The sequence below is a fragment of the Sciurus carolinensis genome, chromosome 3, assembly GCF_902686445.1.
Source record: "Sciurus carolinensis chromosome 3, mSciCar1.2, whole genome shotgun sequence".
NCBI lineage: Eukaryota > Metazoa > Chordata > Mammalia > Rodentia > Sciuridae > Sciurus > Sciurus carolinensis.
In genome coordinates, this window is record NC_062215.1 from 123,219,574 (window position 1) to 123,246,230 (window position 26,657).

The window sequence follows — 26,657 nt, forward strand, 5'->3', positions numbered from 1 at the left end:
ACTCCACCTCAAAATTTCCCCAAACATCTACCTTTTATTAACTAATTCCCATGCTCAGTTTATCTGCTCTCCCAACTTCGATGGGGTTTATAACTTCTCTCCTACATTAATTCCAGTCTCACATCCTGACCTCATCTCTATTTACACTATCAACAGTTCCTTCAATCTAGTATCACAAATCCGATCAATTAAAACATATCACTTGGCCAGACTCCCTCAGTTACTCTTTAAACTCAGTTCATGATGTGACTTTTCTTATTAAAACAGTAGATACATCTCTCATTCCATTAACTAGTCACTAATCTTATAAGTTCATTCCTTGAAATGCCTAGTATTTTACTTCCTTACTTTCATTAGTTTATCCCTGTTTATCACTACCTTCCTTAGGGCTTGTTTCTTCCCATTACAACCTATTACTGAAATAGTCTTCTCAGAATTGATTTATTCATGTTATTACTCTTCAAAAACTTTCAGTGGCTCTTTAACTGAACTAAAAATAGTAAAATTCTCATAGCTAGGGTCAGTATTCCACACTCTTATCCTATCTACTCAAATGAAATGTGCCATATCAACCACTAGTCACCAAATAGCCTCAACTGTTATTCATGCTATTAACATTTCCCTAAGTAGTTCTTCATAATTAACCCAATGACATACTACTAATCTCTTGAGATGTATAATCCAAAATAAGAAAAAAGATGTTGCTTTGAGTTCTTAAAGGATCAGGTTTATTTTTCAATGAATTTTGCAGAAATTGTGATATGCTAATGAATATTTCCACGATTTATTTAATAATACCTATTTAACCACTTATAAACCACTTTGGGGGAAATGCTCATTATTAAGCTGTCTCCTGATTACTCAATGTGCTTATGCACATTGACAATGCTTTCTATCTTGTTAGTAAACATCTTTCCCTCATCTCTACCTATACAAATATAGACACCCCCATTCAAGTTCTCCCCTTTCATGAAGTCCTCACTGACAAATGGAGCACTCTGATTTCCTCTGAACTACACACAATTATCTGCATCATGAAATTTAGTAATCTATCACATTGATTCATACTGTCAATTATGCACTGATTTATAGTGATGATATTGTCCCATATTTCTGTTATTAACACTCCAACAAATCAGTAAGCCTTTAGAGAAATGAACATGTACATACTCCTCTTTTATAGCACCCAGTTTAAAAAAAAAAAAAGTACTACTTATTTGACTGAATATAGTTTCACTCTATCTGTTCACCTTCTTTCAAGTTTTTGAGCTTTTACTCTGCCTTTGGCCAAAATATAAGAAACAACAGCATTTATAAGTTGCTTTTCCCTTCACCTATAAGTAACACCAAGGACATCTCACTGCAGTTTAGTGTAAAGAGCCAACCCCTGAAATTTATCAATTACTGTCTTTGTATTATAGGAGATAAAAGGAGCAGCAAAACAATCTAGAGTCAAAATCTACCTTCACGGCTTTTACAGAACCATAAAATCCTTTCTACTTGAGAGCCAAGTGAGTGTTCACACTTTGCCCAAGCTGTTACTATGAACAAGGCTTACTAACCCAAGCCATCACAGGGAATTTCTGGCACCAAAGTCCAATATACTACTAGTATGCTGTTTCTCTTAAAAAACTTTTGTAATCCACAATTTCCATTCATCAAAAACATGAGAGGATCAAACATTTTCAAAAGCTTTTTATTATATAAGATCTCAAATACATACAAAAGTAAAACAGTATTTAACAAACCCCAATATACCTATCACCCAGCTTCAACAAACTTTGGGGCAATTCTGTTTCATCTATAAGCCAAATTACTTCTGCGTGTGTGTGTGTGTGTGTGTGTGTGTGTGTTTAAATCTCAGATATAACATTTCATTCACAAGTATTTCGATATGCATTACTTAAAAACAATGAACATTTTATAAATCTTTCAACATGTTATTCCTACAGCACATAAAATCTATAGTGTTAAAAGAACTTTGCAACCAGTCAATTCTACTAAATTCCCTCCTATGAAGGCAAGACCATCTAAAATTCCTTCAGCTTCTCTTAGTACCTCCCCCTCAAATTTATATACTCATTTCTGAAATAGATAAATAGATTCTAAGTCAAGGGTTTTTATAAAAGCTACAAATTCAGGGGCTGGGGTACAGCATTTGCCTGGCAAGCACAAAGCCCCAGGGTTCAATCCCCAGTGCCCCCCCCCCTCAAAAATAAAAAGCTGCAAGGACCTAAGGGATTAAGGAAAGAAACTAACCTATTAATTACACTTTTATATCTTTTCAATTTGTGCCTTGTGCCATTATTGCCTATTCAAAAAACAAAACTTTTTAAAAATTGTAAATGAACTGGAAAGAGAAAAGATTAGAGGCAAAGAAAATAGTAGACATTATAACAATACCTTAGGAGACCAATAAGAGCCAGGTTAACAAAATGAGAATGGATAGAAAGAATAGTTCACAAAAACATGGCAGAGAGAATCAAAAGTACTTGGAACTTTTTACTTGGGAGTAGGAAAGAACCAACGCTGTACCTACCCCCTAGTAGCACACAATAACTGGAGAAAAAATAAAAGGGTGCTAATTATTCAAGTGGGAACCCAATACTACTGCAATTGTTTCACATCTCAATTCCCAAATTTTCTCTGAAGACCATTTCATACCTCTCAAACTTCTATGCCCAACTTCTACTATACCTGTGGACCTATATTTCATCTTGCTTGCCTTCTTCAAATCTTTTATTCATTTTACGTTCTTTACAGCATCAATTTTCCAGTCTTTATTGAAACATTCTCGGAAAAATTTTCCCTTAACCAAATCCACCTCCAGTTACCATATTCTTTTTTTGAACTTCTTCCCCCCATTAAGTCATTCTTGCCAGGTTTTCTGCCCTTGCACTCCACTGAATCCACTTGTTGAGGGCCTTGGACAACCATTAGCCTTGCTCTTATCTCCCATTCTCTATCATTTTACATATTCTGCCTACAATGTATGAAAGTTACTCCCACCACCATTCTTAGGTAGTTTATTAATTTGGATTCCTGGTTATCATTCTCTCCAGGAAGCTTCTTCTGTTTCTTTTGCTGTCTCTTTCTCTACTTCACTCTCTAAATGCTGGCAATGCCCTAGGACTCAAGCCTCCAAAATTTTCCTCAATTTTGGATTATTTTAATCCTCAGTTGCTGAATTTCTATTTGTTTTATTTTCACAAGCCTGCAATGTCATTTTTATTATGGTCTCTAACTTAAAATTTTGAAGCTTGACTTTTATTTCCTAGACCACAGCAAACAGTTGTTTGGGTCCACATCTGATAATTAATTTTTATATCTGGAGTTCCAATTGTCTATTTGGATTGTTTCCACTGGTTCTTCTGTCTGATCTCCTCACATGCCTGGTTACCTTTGATTCTGCATTAGACATCTCATTTGAAAAATCTGGAGAAATATTTTCAGGATGAAAATGGTACCATTTTTCAACCTCTATTATATTTCTTGCTCACAAAGTAATTCAGAAACCAGCTGCACTTCAAAATCCCTTGGGGATTTTTTTTTCCTAGGCCACATACAGAGCAATTAAATTAGAATTGGGAGGCGGGTGAACACAAGTTGTTAGCAATTTTTTAGAAGTTCCCTGTGAGATTCTACCATGCAACAAAAGGTTAAGAAGCTATATGACCTGAATGATTTCATCTTGTCACATCTATATACATTAATGACACCTTACATTTTATCTCCAACCAACCTGAACACCAGATTCTGATATCCAACATATCCAACTATTTATTTAAACACTACTATGTATATGTACTAGAAATTTCAAATTCAACAAAGCCAAACCAGAGTTCTTAATTCCCTCTTTAACCTACCCTTTCTCAGATTTTCCTTACTAACAGTCTAGCCAAAGTCACCTTCCTCTTTTTCCTATATTATTCTGTCAACCTTGTGCTTACTTTGCCTCAGGGATCTGCTCGTAAGTGACAAGGGACACTAAAATCATCTCACAAGAGGAGGAGCCCAATACTTTTAAAAGTCTGGAACAGAGGTCATTTTTATTAAAGGGGAACTTTAAAGAGAGAAATTCCATAGCCCTGATTGGGGGAGGGGTAGTTCAGCCAATATTTTGGAAAATCGTTACATTAATTTCATACTTATCAAAAACGCAAACCACATATGTCAAAGTATTAAGCATTTTCATCTGGGTATACTATGCCTAGCACAGAAAAATGCTTTATGCTGGAAAAAATAATAATTTATCTCTGGATCCCCTGCTTCTTGGGGAACTTACAAGACCTATAAGCTCTATCACTGAGCTACAACCCTGACCCCTATCTCCCTCTCTTATCAATTAAATAACACACCAAGAAAAAAGTTTTCCTAAAATCTAATATTCCCAAAATAAAAATTTCTTAGTTTTGGGCTGGGGAGATAGCTCAGTTGGTAGAGTGCTCACCTCGCAAGCACAAGACCCTGGGTTCAATCCCCAGTACCACAAAAAAAAAAAAAAAAAAAAATTCTTAGTTTTTATTTCTAAATAGGCTGTGTACTATCCAGCATTTTAATTCTCATTTGCTTTAACTTTACTTTCTCGACAAGAAAAAAAATTTTCCCCAGTATGGGTACTGAATTCAATCCAACGGTGCTCTACGTTATATCCCCAGTCATTATTTTTTTATTCTGAGACAAGGTCTCACTAAATTGCCCAGGCTGGACTTGCAATCCTCCTGTCTCAGGTTCTGAGTAGGAATTAAGCATGCACCACCACTTTCAGCTCCTTTTCTTTAAAACTGGAAAAAATTCAAAACAATGTCCTTCTGGAGTACTTCTTTATTTTACCCCCTTTCAGACAACACTTCAAGTAAACGTAACCACTTAAAAAAATTCCATTCTGTATTTAATTCAGACAGTGTTTCTATTTTGATAACACCTGATGAAATCACCTTACTAATACTTAATGCTTTGTAAGAGACTCTCAATTTCAACACCAACAAATTCACAGAAATCACAAATTCTGGAGACATTTCTAACATGTATCAAACGCCATAACATTAATCTAAGTAATCTTTAAAAACTATTTTCAAATATTTTTAAGAAAGAATTTTCAAATGTTTGAGACTGTCTTCAGAAGTCTGTCATCTTACCAGTAGTTCTAAAAATTTTTGGTCTGAAAACTTGTATGTGTATGTACTTGGGGGATTGAATTCAAGGTCTTACACATACTAAGCACACGCTCCTTCACTGAGTTACACCCCCAACCAAGGGCTCTTTTTTAAATTCTTAAAAATTTCTGAGGTTCCCCAAAAAACTTTTCTTTGTGTAGGATACACACACGTGTTGGCACACATACATGCATGCATATATATATGTATATATATATATATTTACCACATTAGAGGTACTTACCATATTAGAAATAAGAAATTTAAATTGTTAAAATTCATTTAAAGTAAATCCAATAGAGTACTTGCCTAACATGCATGAGGCCTGGGATTTGCTTGACACCATTAAATATATATCTCTATAACATGTTAATATAAATTAACATTTTATGAAAAAGCTGCCAAAAAATGCTTTATAATAAGAGAAACCATGTTTCACATTTTCACAAATCTCTGTAATATCTAGGTTAAAAGAAGGCAAGGGTCTCAGATCCAATTCCACATTCAATCTCTTGCAATATGTGCTTTGGGTTGAAGTATATGAAGACACCTAGTCTCACAAATATATGCAGCTGGAAAAGGGAGGAATAATTTAATAGCCTTTCAGGTAATTGGATTTTCTTTGATACCACACCAAACTTGACAAGTGGCAAGTTAGTTGAATATGGTAAATTTTTCACACTTTGTTATTGATCTATTTTATACTTTGACTGGCTCTTCTACCCATGTAAAATAGGTTCATCATCTAAAAGCTATGGACAGTCAGGCAGGTTAGTACACGCCTGTAATTCCAGTAACTAGTGAGGCTGAGGTATGAGTTTAAGGACTATGTCAATAACAATGAGATCCTGTCTCAGAATAATTAGAAAAAAGTCTGGGATATCACTCAGTGGTAAAGGCAACCCTGGGTCCAACCCCTGGTGTTATGTGTGTATGTATGTATGTTTATGTATATAAATGTGTGTGTATATACACACACATACATAAAAATAAAAAATAAAAACTACTAATTAACTGAATTTTTCACAGACCTTCCAAGTGTTGGTATATCTCATTATAGTATCAAGCACATCCTATTTATTAATATCCCCACCCATCTCATCAGAAAAATGTTAAGTATTAAGAAGATAACAAGCTCATAGTAATAGATCTGAATTAGTCAAAATTCTAATTTTCACTGGAAAGCCTATATTTTATCACTAACAAGAAATATTGTAGGGTTTAAATGACAAGCTTACTTCATTTATTTTTGCTTAATTATTTGTCACTTAATACCCGGTCTCAAAAACAATCACTTGTCATTCTTTCAAGTAAAAACAATGTTTCAGCTTGTAACACACAAGATTGTACAACTAGGAAAAGTACTTTCTTTTCAAAGTAAATTATCTTTATTTTGGTATGCAATAGAAATGCTTTATTAAAGCACACTTCCCTTTGCCTCACAAAAAATATTATATAGACATCAAAAAGAACTGCAAATCAAAACCATAATGAGATACCACTTCACACCAAGTAGGGTGTTTATTATAAAAAAATGGTCAGTAACAAGCATTGACTGGAATTAGAGAAACTGAAACCCTCATACAATGATGATGAGAACACAAAATGGTGGATTCTTTTTGGAAAAACTGTTTTAGCAATTCCTCAAACACAGAATTACCATAGAACCAAGTACCCACCCCTAGAAATATACCCAAAAGAATATCCATGTCCACACACAAAAAAACCACAAATGTTCACAGCACCATTACTCATAATAGACAGAAAGTGGAAACGATTCAAATGTCCATCAACAGAAAAATGAAATTTAGTAAACAAAGGAATATTGGGTCATAAAGGGAAACGGAAGTACTGATAAATGCTGTTACCATGAACAAACCTTGAAAACATGGTACGTGAAAGCCAGACACAAAAGGCCACATACTATACAATTCCACTACTATGAACTAATAAGCAAATCTAGAGACAGAAAGACAGAGGTTGCCAGAAGCTAGGGTGAGAGGGGGAGGAATGACTACTAATAGGTATGGGTTTCTTTTTGGGGTGATGAAAATGCTCTAAAATTAGATAGTGATGATGGTTGCACAAGTCTGACTATATTTAAAAACTACTCAATTGTATAAAGATGAATTTTGTAGTATGTGAATTAGAATTCAATAAAGCTACTATTTTTTAAAAGATATGCAGTACTAAAGGGTTGAGATTTAGTAAAAACAACGGTTTTTATTGATTCATGTATGTCATTCTTCAGTGAAACAATTTTTTTTTTTTTTAGTTGTCAATGGACTTTATTTATTTATACGTGGTGCTGAGAGTCAAACCCAGTGCCTCACACATGTCAGGCATGCGCTCTACCACTGAGCCATGACTCCAGCCCCCAACAAACCTTTCTTTAAGTGCACAGTCATGAAAAATACTAGTAGTTCGGTCCTCCATCAGTGAAAGTGTGAAGGGGGGGGAAAATCAAGTAACTTCTTAGTATTACTATGAAAAGTAGTTTCACATAAAGGATCTCTGAAAAGGGTCTTGGGGATCCTCAACCATCCACAGATCACACTTCAAGAACTGCTGCCCTAAACCCAGACCCAGAAGGCACAAATGCAATTAAAGAATTTCCAAATACAGATCTGAGACTCCAGGGCAATTCCAACATTCTAAGTATATGTCCCAAATCTCTCAAAAGAAAAAGGATCTGAGAGTGGTGAGGCATGCCTGTAATACCATCGATTTGGGAGACAGAAGGATCACAACTCTCTTAAGTCTCAGCAACTTGAGAGAGATTTTGCCTCAAAATATTAAAAAAAAAAAAAAGAATTCGGGATGTAGCTCAGTGGTAAAGTGCCCTGGGTTCAATTTCCGATGGTGCGGGGGAGGGGGATTTAGGTCTAGAAGGTATCCTAAGGTTACCTAGTCCAATATCCCATATCCCATTTCACACATTGAGGAAACCGAGTGAGTTTTCGAGAGAAAAATAACCTGAACAAAATTACACAGCTGGTTTGTGACTGAGAGAGCTACACAGTATTCTACTCTATGCTAATCTGAACAACCAAATAGAATGCACACAACGTTTAAACCAAATCACACCAAGGTCAAACAAGACATACTAGCTGCAAAATTATATTCTGTAATGCTTGACAACACTAGATGTCAAAACATATAAAACTATTTTATATACAAATATAATTGGTATAACAAAAATGAAATCTTAACTTAAAAAACTACAAACTTTCAAAGAACAATTTGGAAGTTACTCTGATGTCTACTTACAAATAAACCTAGGGATATATAACCTTTACTAAAAGCTATATACTAATAAATACCTGAAATTAAAAAAAATTCCCCATATATAACTACATTTTTTATGGAAGGACATCATTTAAAACTCACCTGCAGGACTGTCAGCATTCTCTCCTGGATGTAGCTGTATACCAGTAGAATCTATAGAGTTTACTGTAACTGTCTGTAGATTTGGCAACTGACCAGTGCTTAGACTAACTGGAGTTGAAGTCAAGGCTCCACCTGCTGCAACTTGACCAAGTGTGAGTGTCTGGACAGGCGTCAAAGTTATTTGTTGGGCAGCAGTATTCTGTATTTGCAAATTCTGCAAGTTCTGGACCCCTTGTACTTGAAATGTTTGCCAAGTTATCTGTCCAGAAGGGGTCACTGTCTGTGCCTGAATTAAAAAGGTTCCAGGATTCAGCTGCAATTGAAGATTTTGCAAAGCCTGCTGTGATATATTCTGACCACTGGCTTGCACACCATGGATTGTCTGTGGTGTAATACCTTGCACAATTTGGGCTTGACTGGTTGGCTGCTGAGAATCTTGAAGTTGTAGATGTTGTACAACAGGCTGTGCTGTAGAAACCTGAATATTCTGAGCCTGTGTCTCTTCGGAAACAGGCGACTGGATATAATTTCCCTGAAGATCTGAAGAATGGACTTGCCCACTAGAAGTAGTCAAGCTATTTGTGTTCTGTTGTAATATACCTGTACTATCTATTGTAACAGGCAACTGTGATGAAGAGGATGTTGGCACAAATAAATCTGTATCAGTATTAGTTTCATTAATATCAGGAGAAACCCGCTCACCAGTCCTTTCTGAATTGTCTGAACTATCCATAGCTTGTCCTGTGTTTATCAAATGTCCATCGGCATTAATGCCTGCAGTCATTGTCTGAGAACTGCCCGAGAGTCCCAAAGAATCTAGATCAACACTATTGATTGGTACAAAGGTAATATTTCCTGGCAGACCAAGAGGCACATTAGCAACTACCTGGGTTTGGCCAGGAAAAGATGAACCACCAATTGCAACTCCCTGAACCTGGACTTGACCAGTCTGTGGTATGAGATTCTGGATATTAGCAGGAGGTGTTCCAGAGGCAAGTAAGGTTTGATTAGAGCCAGGAATGATCTGAATTTGACTGCTTTCTTGATTTATACCCCCATTATCTGAAGAGCCTGTGAAACCAATCTGAACCTGCTGACCATCTGTTGACTGAATCTGTGGTATTACTTGATATTGAACATTGGGCACTGTACCATTTGATGAATCTGATCCTGGTGCAACTGAAAATATTTGTTGATTCTGCAAATTTTGAAGGGGAAGGACATACTGCCCACTTGAAGTAGCAGCACTTGGAATCTGTACTAGATTACCAGCTTCATCTTTTATAGTTGTAGGTGTGGCTGACAAAACCTCCCATCGGTTTGGTGCTCCTCCTAACTGTGCAGAAGCCAAATCACCTGTCTGGATGAAGAAAACAAAAATGTTGTGATATATTTTGTGGTATGTTTAAACCAGTCCTAAAAAAAAAAAAAAAAAAAAAAAACTTGTGAACTTGTAAAAATTGTACTACCTAAGAGTGAAAATCCCCTTAATAACACAACATAACTCAAATACAAAAGCAATACTACAAACTACAATAATGATCCTTCCAGCTTTGCAAAGGAAGGTCATTCTATTTAATGATGACCTGATTCTTTTTTCTTTTGTTTTTTGGAAATGGAGTCTTGCTATGTTGCCCCAGGCAGGTCTTGAACTCATGCATCAAATGATCTACTCCGATTATCTTTCAGTTACTCCCTATAATCTCTAATGTTGTACAGTTTTTTTTTTTTAAATAAGTGGAGGTGGCTAGAATAGAGTATGAACAGTTTAAACCAAACATGCCAACTACTTAAGAGCTAAGTTCACAACCCACTAAAAAGTATTAAAAAGTATGCAAACCACTAAAAATGTCAATAAACCAGGTGTACTACAATTGAAAACAAAAAAGAAAGTGCAGTGTTATCAAGTTATCTAAGTTAGAAAAATAAGATTTATGTATTATTGTTATAAACCTTAAGTCAATTAAAGCTATTCTTTTGTGAAATGTATTAAGGTACTTCAGAATAAACTCATAATTACTGGAATTTCATAAGCATAACATCAAGTTCTTCACTTTTATCATGAACTACTAAAAAAAGAAAAGAAAAACCATGAAATCTTATAAAAACTTCATGAGGAAAGGTTATTATTGCTCTGTGACTACACAGTAAAATAGCCCCATCTGAAAAGTTTTTTTAGAATCCAAAAGCTGGAGACTTGATTTAGTTTTACTTACTATTCTAAGATTTCTAGTAGAATGCCTGACATAAATTTTTGTATGCTGTAACTGGCAAGAATCTCAGGTATCACTCCTATAGTTTACAAATTAGGCAACACTGGGAAAATGTCAATGACGAAAGCAGAAAGCAAAAGGAAAAGGAAAAGGAAAAAAAAAAAAAAAAAAAACCTCACAGGCATCAGGCCATCTGTAATCGCAGTGACCCCAGAGGCAAATGCAGAGGGATTGCAAGTTCAAGGACAGACTCAGTAAGCTAGTGAGACCCTGTCTCAAAATTTTAAAAAATCTTGCATGCCAATGTCAAAAGAGTAGATTTTGTTTAAGGGAATGGTAACAATAATATCTAACATTTAAGCTTTTCTTTATATGTAAGTATCATAACAGGGCTTATAAGACTAACTCATTTACTTTCTTTTTTTTGGGGGGGGTAGTACCAAGAATTAAACCTAGGGGCACTTAACCACTAAGCCACATCGTTTTACATTTTATTTTGGACAGGGTCTCACTAAATTGCTTAGAGGCCTAGCTAAATTACTGAGGTTGGCTTTGAACTCAAGATCCTCCAGCCTCAGCCTCCCAAGTCACTGGGATTACAGGTGTGTGCCACTGCACCTGCCCAGTTAAAACAACTATATTTCGACAGAATTTACCATCATCCCTATTTCATAGGATCAGAAAATTGAAGGACAAAGTCACATAGTTAACAAGTGACCAATAAAGGATTTAAAACTAGGCTAAGATTAACTCCAGAACTCAGGTCCTTAAACACTATGCCATACTTGTACCCCACTAAGATGAGGAGTAAAGTCACTGGGAATAGACCCTATATGATTTACCATCAAAATCAAGCCATCTCTATTCCATTTACTTACAAACCTATCTACGATTTTCTATAACTCCACATGTCATTAGATAATGAGAACATAAAAGCACATCTAGCCTAGCACTGTCAACTTACGACACACAACTGGGCTTCAAGGGATTTCTGAATCCTATAAAACAGCATATCACTTTTTGAAAAAGCATAATTTGGGGAAGGGGAAGATAATCTAAGGTTTCATCAAATTCCCAAAGGGGGTCCATAAAAAAAGGTTAAGACAAATACTGTTCTCCTAACTTAGAAATTCCAAGAAGTTTAATGCAAATAATAAACCAAAAGATCTAAAATCTTTCAAGGAAACTCCTTATTTTTTTGTAGTTATTTATCCATAAAGGATGAACCATAGTTGAATGACTCAATTCAAACATTTGAACATACCTGCCAAGATGAATAAGAATGAATGAGTAAACAATACAATCTCTATTTTCAAACGGTTCACACTCCATCCAAGCAGACGTATACAAACTAACACAATGTGCAAAATGGCATATGCTAGCCACATGATCGAAATATTATGTGGGAACAGAAGATGGGGAGGAAGATTTCACAGGCAAGATATAAGAAGTATTAAAATATGTAAGATTTCACTGTTGTTAGAAATAGAGACACTAAGAAAGGTATAGAAACAATTACAGACAAAAAGAACAATATGCTGATTGAGATTGAAGTTCAAAACAGGATCTAGAAAGGCTCCTATTTATAGACAAAAGTAATGGAGAACAAGACTAGACATTTTTATCAAGGCTTGTAAATGGCCTGTAGATCCTACTAAATTGTTTGGACTTTATCCTGCAGATAGTGAATGAAAGCTATAAATGCTTAATAAGCAAGTGAATGGTGCAATCACATCTGTATTTGATAAAGATAAACTAAGGCCCCCTCAAAGGAGACTGAAAGAAAAGTAGAAGAGACTAAAGGCAGAGAAACTGGAACCAGTACCAGTCTACAGGCCTGAACTAAAATAGTGATCTGTCTTTGAAATACATACTTATTAAACTTAATAATTTTAAATTTGAAAATGGAGCACCAGACATCAAAGTCCCATGTCATTCACCTTCAACTGGTATCAAAATTGTAAGTTTAATTCAGCTTTCCTAACATTACAGTAACAACTCATGTTTCACTTCAGTCTTTTGACATTTTAAGTAAACTAAGGCTATTTAAGGTCTGTATACTAAAAAACAGGTCTAAAATCCAATCTTTATCTTAAGATTACTGTTCATCTGGAGAATCAACTGTGAATTATTTCTAGCCCGTGTTAAATTTACGAATATTTTTAATAAGAGTACACTATCTCATACATAAATTAATTTTATAATACTGGCATTCCAACCATTTTCCTTTCTTTAAAAAAATGTCAAGTTTACGGCACCCTAGTTTTGTTTTGTTTTGTTTGTTTTTAGAGAAAGTCAGATACTCAACCACCAATGAACAGCTTTCTCGTCAAGAAATTTCTTGAAAATAAATATAACCACTCCAATGACAAGTCTGAGTAAATATGTCCAAGTTACCCTCTCCAGAAGCTAAATAAAAATAAACTGTAGTACTTTTTCCCCAGCAAAACAGGTCATTAAATGAAAGGGAAATCTCTAAGACAAAATGAGGCACTATGACCTTCTCTGAATAAGCCCAAGGTAAAAGGCATATATAAAAAAGATCTGTGAAGCTCAAAGATGGTGGGGACAACAAATAGCTTAAGCACAAATATCAAGAAAACAAAACAATTATTTTATGTAACAGATTCACAGTTTTTTAAATCTGCTGTGTAACAGATTTTTTAAACAGAATGGGGGGGGGGAACCTCACCAAATCCAACTCTGATGATTTCAACTACAACTATGCTTAGAGGAAGGAGGAATATTGCATGTTCACAATGGGCAAAAATAGTATCTTGCAGGGAGGGTCACAAGAATCAAAAAGAAAACGTTAAACTTTATGAACTTTATACCACATTGGAATCCCAAGTTTTCGTAATTAATGAGATTAAAAGAACAGATTTTAAAAAGCATCCATTAGACAGCTAGAACAACTGCTGGCATAGATTAAGATTAATATATAATTTACTGAATGAATAATTACTGGTATTTTACTTTAAAAAGCATTGCAAAGAAAATGACAGAAATGGAATGATAAAAACAAATCAAAAAAACTGAGGTATCAGAACCTTCTAAAAACACTATAAGTCAATTTTACACCTATTTCCATAATTCCACAATGAATAAATCACAAATGTTTCAAAATTAAAGTTTTCTAAGTCTACTCATTTGCAAAAGAAATTTCATCAGCAAAATTTCTCCCACTGAAAAAGATAAAGTAAAATAAATAACAAATAGGAAAGGGATAAATCAGAAAGTCATGACACCAAAAACATAAAAATATTTTATATTACAGACTATTGGAAGCACTACAGAATCAAAGCAAGAGAGACAAAAACACAACCCTGGGGGAGGTGGTGGCACACATCTGTGATTCCAGATACTCTGGAGGCTGAGGCAGGAGGATTGAAAATTCAAGGTCAACCTCAGCAATTCAGTTAGACTCTCAAAATTTTAAAAAACAGGGCTAGGGATGTGTTTCAGCGGTAGTGCACTTGCCTAGCTTGCACAGGTCCTGCATTTGATCCTTAGCACCACAAAAATGAATGAATGAATGAATAATGAAATGGATTAGGGATGTAACTCAGAGGTAAAACACTACTGGGTTCAAACCCCAGTATTTAAAAAACAAACACACATAACCAAAACAAGAATTAGTATTGGATAGAATGATACAAACAGTATTACCCTATGTATACGTATGATTACATGAACCTAGACAGTGTACAACTATAGAAATGAAAAGTTGTACCCCATTTGTGTACAATGAATCAAAATTTAAATTTAAAAAAAAGGATTAGTATTGGTTCAGGTACAAGACAAGATAACCCCCTATATGAACTTACAAACTATAAGAAAAATCCAATGTTTTTCTTAGACTAATATTCTTTTTGGACAATTAACAAACAAAATATCATCATTTGGCCATGAAAGTTGGTATTATTGTAAAAAGTTGTAACTGAAGATATTCTAAGTGTTCCTCTCTCTATAAACACATAATCACAAAATGAAGAAGACCCCAACATACAGCAGCCTTGTGGGGGCGGTGGGGGGGGGGTATCAGGCAGAGGACAGTACCAGCAGTAATGTTACCACAGCAAATTCAAATTCATTACAAAGGTATTCTGGGATGCAACTGTGCATAAAAATGAAAGGGAAGGGATTGAGAGAAAAGAAAAAAAAAAGGTGAAATTTCTTAGAAGATACCTATGGAACAGGAAAAGGAAAAAATTCATACCACTTATTGCACAGCATTTTGAAAGGATAATTAACTTCTCCGTTCCCACAGATGGCTATATAAAAAGCCTAAAATAGGCAAGGAAGGAGTATAACTGAAAACAAGAACAAGTGTGAAGCTTAAGTGGAATCAAACTAAGAACCATTCTTAAGCAAACACTCAGATTTCTTGAGACCTTCAAGGAACATTAATAGAACTCAAACAGATTTCAATGACACTGTAGGGCTTAACATATAGGAGTAATGACCTTTTCTTGAAATAAGCTACTATTAATTTTTTTCAGTTCACCAACATTTATGTGCTAAACTAATGAATACTAAATTTACAACTTAAACCAAAGATCAGGCAATGACTTGTAATATTTATCTGTTCAGTTTATTTCACTACAGTACTAATGAAATAAGCATTATAAATAATCCTTAAGTTCACACAAAAGCAATTTGTACAAGTTGATACTTGCATAAAGGTATACTTTTTTTTATTTCAGGTTTATTACTAAAATAAACCACAACATTTTTAGTAATACAGTATGAAAGGCTTGCTTCCATCTTTGGGAATCCATGCTTTGGGACATTATATATAGGCGAGAATGCTTTTGTGACAGTGACCGGAGTACTATGCGAAGGGCAACAAAACACCCTTGTCTGGGATCCTCTTCTGTAACAAATTCCAAATTCACATCTTTAAAGCAAACCTTTCCTGCAGCTAGCTGATTGCCTTTCAAGGCCCTTTGAAATCTTGAAATATCAAGCTAAACTGGCATAACATTTAACTTTACGTGTATATTTCCACTGGGTTTTAAACACAATACTACATGCAATGTGGTTATTACCAGATGGATCCTGGAGCAGAAAATGGACATTTATGGAAAAACTGACAAAATCCAAATAAATTCTGTAATTACTTTAATAATTAATATACCAATATTAATTTCCTAGTTTTGACAAATATGCCACGATTCTAACATTAGGGGAAGCTGGGTGAAGGGTACGAGGTAATTTTCAGTTCTCTATTTTCAACTTTCCTGTAAATCTAAAATTATTCCATAAATTTTTAAAAACACAACTACAAAATAGCACTGACTTCTCATGATTCCCAACAATTTAATTAACTAAAATGAGGTTATTATCTAAATCCATTTTTTTTTTTCATTGTTGTTTTTTGGTTATGGGGATTAAACTGGGGGTGGGGGGGACACCTAACCACTAAGCCCCATCCCCAGTCCTTTTATTTTGAGATAGGGTCTCATTAAGTTGCTCAGAGACTCAACTAAATGGCTCAAAGACTCACTAAATTGCTGAGGCTGGGCTTTCAACTTCGATCTTCCTGCCTCAGCCTTCCTGAGCTGATGGGATTACAGGCCTGTGTCCATTTTTAAGTGGGGGAAAAAAAATGCCCATGAACTGGAAAAAATAATTTTTATTTTTGCTAAGGCAAGCATCTAAGCCAGTCTTACCAACTTCACTTAAAGTGAAAAATTTTATGTAGAGATGCTAAACATACCCCAACAATGTATGTTCTAAGAGTTTGCTGGTAAAACTATATTTTCATTTTATTATGATTGCCAAATTATGAGGTGTCTGACTGATACATCTCATATCTCTAATTCTAGTTCATGTTCGGTTGGGAAATGTGTTGTCAGTGATTATGTGATAATTCAGAGAAAGATCTAAAGAGACATGAAAACAGGAAGCAATCCTATTGCCATAGTTGGAGACATTATTCTAATCCGAGGCTTGAGACTAACACATAACATTTTCACCGATAACTTCCTTCTTCACTTCACCCTTCCCCCATATATAAGTTGATACCTAAACCTGGCAAATTTGGAGAAAAATTTCAGTCTACTTGGAAAAAAGTAGAAGAAATCTATTTTTCAATTTTATTTGTGCAGTGGTTCATTAACAGTTCATGTGTTTTGGCATTTTTGGTGTATAGAAATATACTTCATAAAAATGGTTTACCAATCCATAGATTTGTTTAAATAACAATGTTTTTCACAAACATAATTTTATGCTTTTACACTTTAATCTACTTACAAAAGCACACCTAAAACATTAAAACTATTCACATCCCCCATAGCACAATTTGAAGCACTAAAATTCCAAACTATTTACCAACAGTATAACTTAGCAAAGCATTAGCTTAAACTTGTAATGCCTACATACTACATATTCACTATACCAAATATCAAACTTCTGTCTACTGTGACCATTCAAAACATCACTACACAGGCCAGCATGGTTGCAATGCCTGTATGCCAAAAGAGAAGCTTAGGCAGGAGGATCCCAAGTTCGAAGTCAGCCTCAGAAACCTATCAAGGCCCTCTCTCAAAATTAAAAAAAAAAAATAATAATTTGTAGCTCAGTGGTAAAAGGGCCCCTGAGTTCAATCTCCAGTACCCCCCTCCAAAAGCCACCACCACAAATCAATTCCTATAGTCCAAAAAAAATTAGAGAAGGGTTTCAATTATAAACAAACACATCTACAGATTAAACTAAAGCAATAGCAACGATCCAAATATAAAATTCGTAATTAATACTCTACAATCTGTTACTAACTAATTTTGTCTTAAGCATTCATCTTAACACTGCCAGTTCCTCCCCACTGCCCAGACACTGTAAAAACCCTTCCAAAAGAAACCCACCACATCCTATCGGATTACGGTCATAATATAATGAAAAAAGTTTTGCCAACCAATCCTACTGTATGATATGCATTAACGTGCGTGTAAATAAAATTCCTCACCTGTACTTGTTTCTAACACTGATATTCATATTCAATTTCAAAAGCTAAAGTACTACGTAAATAACTGCTAATTTCAACGGCTGCTAAATAGACTTTTACCAGGCTTAGGAAAAATTAATACAACTTTGTAGTAGTCTGCAAAAAGTAAAATTCAACCATTTTGAAAGGTCACTAAAAGAAGCACTCAGTGTTCATTCCTGCATACAAAGAGTTCAAATTAAACCTTTACGACTTAAGTCAGTAAGATCTAGTAACTTTCAGCAGAAAATGCCCCAGACTCAAAATTCTAGAAACTAAACACACTGCCTCTCTAGCTGATACTATCTATGGCCGATAGGCTGTGCTTGAAAATGTAGTGTTCAGCGAAGGAGTTTTCAGCACAGATATGAATTGCTCAAACATCCATTTTGGAGTCCCCTACCCCCGCCCTCTCAGACTTCATTTTGTAGAGAATTTTGAGCGAGGTGCCACAGTGACAATCTCAAGAAAGCCTGTGCTGACTTGAGATCAAAACAGGGATGCATAGAGCAGGAAAGAAGCCCTGACTCGGCGACCCGCGCGTGTCGCGGCCGCGCGGGCGCTGAGAAGGCCTTTGGGGCCGGCGCGCCGCAGGCCCGGGATGGCGGGCGCAGGGCCGCGGCGGGGGCGGGCCGCGCACGCGGGACTTACCGCTCCGGTGGCGGCGGCTGGGGCCCCGGCTGCGGCGGCCGCCTCCTCCTCGTCGTCGCCCGGCGATGGCGGCCCTATCTTGCTGCAGGTAGCGGCCAGCAGAGCGAGCGGTGACGGCTGAGTGTCCTACCCCCGATGGGCGGGTTCAGAGAGGGAGACAGGGGAGGGGGTGGCGGTTAGGGCCGGGCCGCCGCTCGCACAGGAAGTGCGGCTCGGTCCTCGCCGGCAGCGCCCGGGCGAGCCAGCCCGCGCTCTCCTCCTCCTCCTCCTCGGCTCTCCTCCCGCTCGCACGCACACCGGCCCCGTCCGCGGCAGGCCGACGGCGGGCTGCGCGCCGGGCCTCCACCTTCCGCCCGGAACCCACCCCGGGAGGGCGCGCACACACACACGCACAAAAAGGCGGCGGGCGGGGGAGCGCGGGCGGGGTCGGAGCGTTGGCGCCTCGGGCGGGCAGCTCCCGGGGCGGGGGAGGGGAGGGGAGAGGAGGGAGGGGAGCGGCGAGGGGAGGAGAAAGCGGCGCGAGGGGGGAGCCGGGCCGGGGCTCAGCCGCTCCTCACCTGGGCCGCCGCCGCCGCCGCCGCCACCGCGCCGTTTCCGTGCTGCTGCTGCTGCTGCTGCAGATACTCGCCGTGGCCGCCGCCGCCGCTGCCGCCGCTGTCCACGTCCAAGGCAGCCATTTCCTCTTGTTTCACGGGCTTTTCGGGAGCTGCAGGCACAGCGCGGGGGGGTGGGGGTGGGGAGGAAGGCGGGTGGAGGAGAGGGAGGGGGGCCCGCGGGCCGCGGCGAAATTACTCCGAGCCCCGACCGAGGCCCCTTCCCCTCCCCCACCCGCCCCCCCGGCGGCGGCGGCGGCGGCGCGGCGGCTCCCTCCTCCCCTCCTGCTGCTGCCCCCGCCCGCCGCGGCTGTAACCCTCCTCCTCCTCTTTCCCTCCTCCTCCTCCTCCCCGCGCTGCCCCTGCCCCCTCTCCTCTCCTCTCCTCCCCTTTCCCTTCGCGCCGCTCGCTCTCACTCGCGCTCGCTCCTCTCGCACCGTCAGTCACTCACACACGCCCGCCCGCACCCGCACACAGGGGGATGCGCTCCCGGCGGACCGGGCCGCCTGCCCCGGGGTCCGGCGGGGAGACGGCGTTGCTGGGGCTAGAGGGCTGGACGGTGGCTGGCGGGGAAGGGAAGAAGGCGGAGGGGAGTGCGGCTTTCTGCCTCTCACAGACACTCGGTCGCACACTCGGGGCCGGGAGCCGGCGGCGGCGGCCCCGAGCTGGCTGTGGTCGGCGGCAGCGGCGGCGGCAGCAAGGGTTGCTCTCTCTCTCTCGGCTTTACGTACCGGTCATAGTGTGTTTAGGGCACCTCAGGCGGGGCTCCCCGCCGCCTTACACATGGTGAGGAGCGAAGGCGGCGGCGGCGGGAGAGGATGCGGGAAGCGGCGGCGGACACGGCCGGAGCGGTCCGGGGATTTTTTTTTCCTATTTTGATTGACTGTGCGGGAAACACAAAAGGTGGAGCCTCCAGCCCAAAAGGGGGGAAGAGGGTGACAGCCCGCCCGGAAGTCCCGCCCCTCTTCTCCGCGCTCATTCGCCGCCACGCTTTCCGTCGGCTGTGCTCATTGGTCCGGGTGCCTGTCCGTCGCTTGGCCTGGCGGCGCGCTTCCTGTTTGCCCCCCGGGTGGAAGGGGAGAGACAATGAGCGGCCGTGGCGGCGTAGGTTCCCGAGAGCGGCTACGGCTCGCCGGTTATCCCGCTGTGCCCGCCTCGCTTGCCGGCTGCCGATGCCAGCCCCACGGCGCAGGCCTCTTCCACCTCGCTGACGCTCGGAGCAGGCCCCGCCAAACTGTAGGGGCGCTGAGCTGGGGAGGAAATCCGTCCCCGCTGGCTCTGGCTCCGCACGACGTTTCCTCCATGCCGGCGGCAGCCTCGGCAGGATCTCCCCAGGGCCTCGCGCTCTTGGAGCCGCCGCTTCCCTGCGCTGCCAGGAGGCCGCCGCCGCTCAGCCCCGGGGTTCTGCTGCGACCGCTGCTGCTACTGAGCAAACCAGACCCGCCCCGCGAGCCCGGGGGGAGGGAGCTGGTATTGGGGGAGACACCCCCTCCGAGGCTGGAGGAGGATTTTTTTTCTCACACATTCAGCTCTCAGATTCACAGTCAGAGCCATCCCGTTCCCATCCCCCTTAGACCTAGGTTTCCCACCCGGGAGGCAGGCATTTAAAGCAAAAAGAAATCTCAAGTCACCTCACGGGAAGAGATCTTTAATACTGACCAGTGGCACCAAAACAAGGTGTTTTTTGTACGAAGCATGTATATGTTCAATGAGACAGAACCCTTTAAAGAAAAAAAAACATTTTGCTACACACACTCTATTCCCTGCTTCTTAATCCTCCTGATATGAAGTCAAGTATCACCTGTAAAAACCCCACAATTGCCAACGTTTTTAAAATACTGAATCTCAAGTTTAACCCCCATGAATCACCTTAGTTATACTTTAATTTTAAGTCTTTCACCTAAGCTGTAGTAGGTTAACATTCCTTCCCTCTTTGGTTTCCTTGATATTCTTGCTGTCAACCTTGGGGGAAATGCTTAGGTTTTACATGTGTGTTCTGCCAACCAAGCGACATCTCTGCCTATTACCCTTAGGTTTGGTTGCCAAGGAGGTTAAATCAAGAAGTGGAAACGTTGCCCACAATATGTCTTTTATTAGAAATCAGACTCAAATCAGTGTTCCAATTATTTTGTTTATTACACTTCGTGTAATAAATGAGGTTATGCTAAGGTTGTAAAGTTGAAGCACTTGAACTGTGTGCACTAACTCAAAAAATTCTGTATCCATTTGCTAGAGACTTGTTTGCATCTCACTTCCAAAACATGCATACATACCTTCTACGCTCATAGGATGAGAAACTTGTGATATTTGGCTGCTAATTATGCAAAAAATCAACATTTCAGGGAATTGACCTAAAATATACAACCATACCAAAAAAAAAAGACTCGAAATTCTGAGTACTAGAATAGGATTCATCTTATATTAAGTCCTTTGGGTTTCATATTTTAAGTAGAAAAAATCACTTTGAATAGAATAGAACAAATGGTGTACTATTTTTAAGGAAAATAAAAGTGTTAGAATAAGCTGATGGGGGAGATAGAAAAAGAGGACTGGGTAATTTGTACAGCAGGACAGAGAAGAAAACAGAGTGGGAGCAAGGGAATCACAGTATTACCACTCTTTCTCCTTACCTAAATGTGTTGGATAGAGGGTAGCTTTTCCCCTGGAAGGGCTATTTTGGGTATTTTTAGATATTTTTCCAGGAGTAAGGGTATGTTTTTGGGGTGTAAGTACACTCTTGAAAAACATTAGTCCGGCCACCTCAGAGAATAAAGTACTTAGCCACAGAAATTAAATTAATCTCTTCTTTGATACCAACTGACAAATGACATGGAAACTTTGTTTTGGTTCGCAGACCATTCTGACACCATGCTCTTAAAAGATACATAAATCAAAAATGTTCACCACTACAGTTAGAATCAAAACCTCAGACTACACTTTAGTGCCATGGGTAGTATTTTAAGATGACTGGAAATGAAGACAGCATCTTGAAAGAATACTGTTCTTAACTATTGCAGTATTGTAGTCAAATCTTAAATATTGTTTAATTGATATTTTCTTCTTTCTTTCCCCACTCCCCATACTGGCAATCGAACCCCCCAGGTCTTCTGCCACAGAGCTATGTTCCCAGTCATTTTTTATTTTAAAACAAGGTCTATTAAATTGCACAGGCTAGCCTCTAACTTGGCAATCCTTCTATCTCAGCCTCCTAGTGGGTAGGATTACAGGTGTCCACCACCATACCCAGCTGATATATTTTTTTCTTATGGAAGGCTGCCTTTCAATGGCACCTACGGTTACATTTACACTAGAACCCAAAATTGCAGTTGCTGAACAAGGAGAGAAACACTGTGCTGGATGTTGTATTCTTTCCAAAATGACTTGAGGAAGCTCTGTGGTAGCCTGTTTATATAATGTAAGAAGATCTGGGTGTCACTTTATATCTGCTTACCCTCAATAGTCTCACTTTTTTGTTTTTGGTTTTCTTTTTTTTTTTTTTTATTTTTTGCAAATTTTCTTAATTCTTTTGAACTGTGACGAAGGTTGAAAGTCCCCAAAGGCATCTAGGTACCTACTGACATGGTACTTTTTCCTACAAAGAAATGAGGCCACTAAACATTGCTTAATCTACATCTGCATAAGCCTAGCCATTCTGTATTAAAAATAAGACTGTCCCGATTAATTGGACCACACCTGAAGGACTATGTATGCCCTTTCCTCACAGTCCCTACTTACGCCTTTCTTCAGTCTTGAACATTCAGGTAAACCTTATGTACCCATACTCTACGCGTTTCAGTCAAAACAGTGACAATTTTGTAGTTCAACTTAAACCAATATCTCATGAACATAACCTTTTTTGCTATAATTGGAACCCCACTTTTATTTGCCCTAAATCTTTAACCTGTTCACATTGGCTCTCCAGAATCTTAATTTGTTCTTCATACTTAACATCATCACTATCACAGAAATATTCAATTTTACATGAACTGTGTACTTAACACTTTCTTAGTTCATCCATATTTTGTCAAAAGCATACCTTGAGAGCTGTATCTCTTGTTTCTAAATCTAGTAAAAGGTGATTTTTTTTTAGCATTTACTATGTGTAAAACATTTCACAAACATTTCACATTTTACTTAATCCTCACAAGTCTACAAGATAAATATTGTAGATCTACCATTATATAGATGAGAAAAGAATCTCACCAATCAACATATCAAGTCTTGGACTGGGGTTGCTGCTCAGCGGTAGAGCGCTTGCCTAGTGAGGCACTGGGTTTCATCCTCAGCACCACATAAAAATTAATAAAGGTTTTGTGCCCGTCTACAACTAAAATATATGATCTATAAGAGACTTGAGAGATATATATCTAAAAAGACTTGAGATATATATATATACATGACACATATATATATATATATATATACACATGACATCAACTAATATCAAATGAGCCAACCATGTCCAAATCCTTGCTAGAAGATATATATATATATATATATATCAAGTTTTTTAATGATCAATTTTAAAATTTTTCCAACCTATCATCTGAAAAACAAAAGATAAAGAAGACATAACAGGAGATAAGGGTATACCTCAGGGACAGAGCATATGCTTAGAGCATGCTGGAGGCCCTAGGTTCGATCCCTAGCACCAATAAATAAATAATGTAGATAAAATCACCACATCCTGCAAGGATGCAATCTCTTTATATTACGGATTATGTATTTTGAATGCTTTAACCAACATCTGGCATGTAGATGTTTAATATTGAGCGGAAAATTCATCAAGACAATTGTAGGAAAATGAATGACAAAAATTTAACTGATATTACTGATGATAAAATTTCTTTGATCTTATAATAGTTCACCTCTTTCAAGATCACCATCCCTACACAAGTTAGACCCTCATTTTTATTTGAGCTCCATACCAAGGATATTACTGTGATATAAAAAGGACTGTTGTGCTTATAAGAAATCTGATTCTCTTCATCCAGGTCATTGACATTCCTTAGTATTCTAAAATTTCTAATTATCCACAATACTCCTGAAATCATCTTCATGTCAGTCTAGGAAGCTTAATCCACTGACATTAGATTTCTAAGTTGAGCCAATATTTCTACCTTGTTAATAACCTGTCTTAGAAGGATATGGAAAGTTAAAAATTCTCTTGGTTGTAAATTTACAATAATAAGAAATAAGGTGACGCTACTGAAGTATGTGATGTTTTTAAATGATGAGCAACATCCGTCAGCATAGTGCATTCATACTTTATTTCATGCTGTAGTCTCTGTGTTAAATAGAACTTTTTTCTTTTAATTGTATAAATAAGACACATGACATCAACTAATATCAAATGAGCCAACCATGTCCAAAACCTTGCTAGAAAAGATAAGAGGAAGGGGGTAAAATAAAGAATGAGGTGTCAGGGAGAAGATTGAATAAAATTGTAGAAAATATTGAAGACCATTTTTGTCTGCCTTGAAGAAATAGAATTTTTCTAACTTTGCCTAAAATGCCTGAAATGTTACATCATAGCATCACTCCATTTCAACCCAAGAGCTAAAGTAAAATATATATGCAACTATGTGCAGGGCATGGTGGTGCACACCTGTAATCTCAGCAACTCAGGAGGCTGGGGCAGAAGGATCACAAGTTTTTGAGACCAGCCTCAGCAACTTAGTGAGACCCTGTCTCAAAAAATAAAAAGGGCTGGGGATGTGGCTCAGTGGCAAAGCAACCCTGGGTTCAATCCCCATCTGACATGTAGATATTTAATACTGTACAAAAAAAGAAAAAAAAATGCCATAAATGTAATTGTGTGTGTGTGTGTGAATGTGTAGTCTTCATTCATTTTGTGTTTCTATAACAAAACAACTAAAGCTAGGTATTTTATTTATTTTTATTTTTTTTTATTTTTTATTGTAAACAAATGGGATACATGTTGTTTCTCTGTTTGTACATGGCGTAGGGCATGTACCATTTGTGTAATCATAAATTTACATAGGGTAATGTTGTTTGATTCATTCTGTTATTTTTTCCCTTCCCCCCCACCCCTCCCACCCCTCTTTTCCCTCTATACAGTCCTTCCTTCCTCCATTCTTGCCCCCCTCCCTAACCCTAACTCTAACCCTAATACTAACCCCTCCCACCCCCCATTATGTGTCATCATCCACTTGTTAGCGATATCATTCGTCCTTTGGTTTTTTGAGATTGGCTTATCTCACTTAGCATGATATTCTCCAATTTCATCCATTTGCCTGCAAATGCCATAATTTTATCATTCTTTATGGCTGAGTAATATTCCATTGTATATATATACCACAGTTTCTTTTTTATTTATTTTTTAAAAAAGTTTAGTTAGCTCATACTTATGGAAACTGAGAGTCCAAGATTGAACCTCCTCTATTTAACTTCTGATGAGGGCCTCCTCACTGCATTACAACATGGCAAAGAAGAGGGGAGGAAACCAGCTACATGCAAAAAACTAAGGTCCCTCAAGAACTACATTAATCTTGCCAGGTGTGGTAGTATATGCCTGTAATGCAGTGGTTTGGGAGGCTAAGGCAGGAGAATCATAAATTTGAGGCCAACCTTGGCAACTTAATGAGTCTTAGTCTCAAAAAATAAAAGTGCTATGGGTGTAGCTCAGTGGTAGAGCATCTCCAGGTTCAATCCCTAGTACCCAAAAGAAAAAATCTCTTCCAAGGGTGATGCACCCATGACCTAATTAACGCTTTGTAGGCCCCGCCTCTTAAAGGTTCCATTACTTCCCCAATGCTTATCATTCACACACACAAAGTTAGATACATAATATGCATATAGACATATATAACCCACAATGGATAATACATTGTGATGTATTCAGTAAAATGGAATTTAAAATAAGTGGAAAAAGAGATGACAATCATCATGGATAAATCACAAAAAACAATATTAAGTGAAAAAAGTAAAATTATAGAAGGATAAACAATTTAATATCATTTACATGTTTTATATCAGTTACAAATTTTAAAACATACCAAATTGTATGTTTTACTATAAATTGTCCTATACTATATATAGATACAAATGTGTAGTAACACTGCAAAGTCTTGCAAGGGAATGATAAATGCTAAATTTAAAATGGTGATTACCCTTGGTATGAAGAATAGAATGGGGTTTGGGTTTTCAAGAGGCTTTGTATTTTACAAGTTTTACTTAAGTCAGGATGAGCATATCATCATCATCATCATCATCTGCTCTATGCGGCTGCTCAGCCTGAAATTACATAATAATTTTAAACTTAAAAAAAAAAAGTAACAAATGAGAACATGATAGAAGCAGTGAAACAAATATTCCCAGGCAACTAATTAACTGCAGAGCTAAGGGAGAGAATGATTCAATATGACTAAGTGTTCCAGCTTTAGTAACTGGAAAGATGAACTGAAAGAAGGAATGTAATGAATGGGACTTGGTATGGGTGGATAATCATGAGAGTGGTTTTAGACTGGTGGAGTTGGAGTTGCTAGCAGGGAAACCATGACATGACCCCCAGACTAGAGTGTAGACTTGGGAGCTCTTGCCATTTTGACAGATCTTTTGTCCGTTTATCTGCAGACATGAACAAGCTTCTTTTTTTTTTTTTTGGTAGGGGGTACGGGGGATTGAACTCAGGGGCACTTGACCACTG

General features: G+C 38.4%; 1 protein-coding gene across 1 annotated transcript in view; it reads right to left on the bottom strand.

Annotated features, from left to right (window-relative positions):
• The window catches only part of Sp3 (Sp3 transcription factor), a 48,121-nt gene extending 27,727 nt beyond the window's left edge, over nt 1-20,394 (bottom strand). The window contains exons 1-4 of the mRNA XM_047545911.1: nt 19,720-20,394; nt 18,953-19,101; nt 18,396-18,521; nt 8,547-9,906 (exon numbers count right to left, since the gene is read on the bottom strand). Of these exons, the coding sequence (XP_047401867.1) occupies nt 8,547-9,906; nt 18,396-18,521; nt 18,953-19,101; nt 19,720-19,726 (1,642 nt within the window). The 5' untranslated portion in view covers nt 19,727-20,394. The remainder of the gene's footprint in view (nt 1-8,546; nt 9,907-18,395; nt 18,522-18,952; nt 19,102-19,719) is intronic.
• Nucleotides 20,395-26,657: the final 6,263 nt, after the last annotated feature.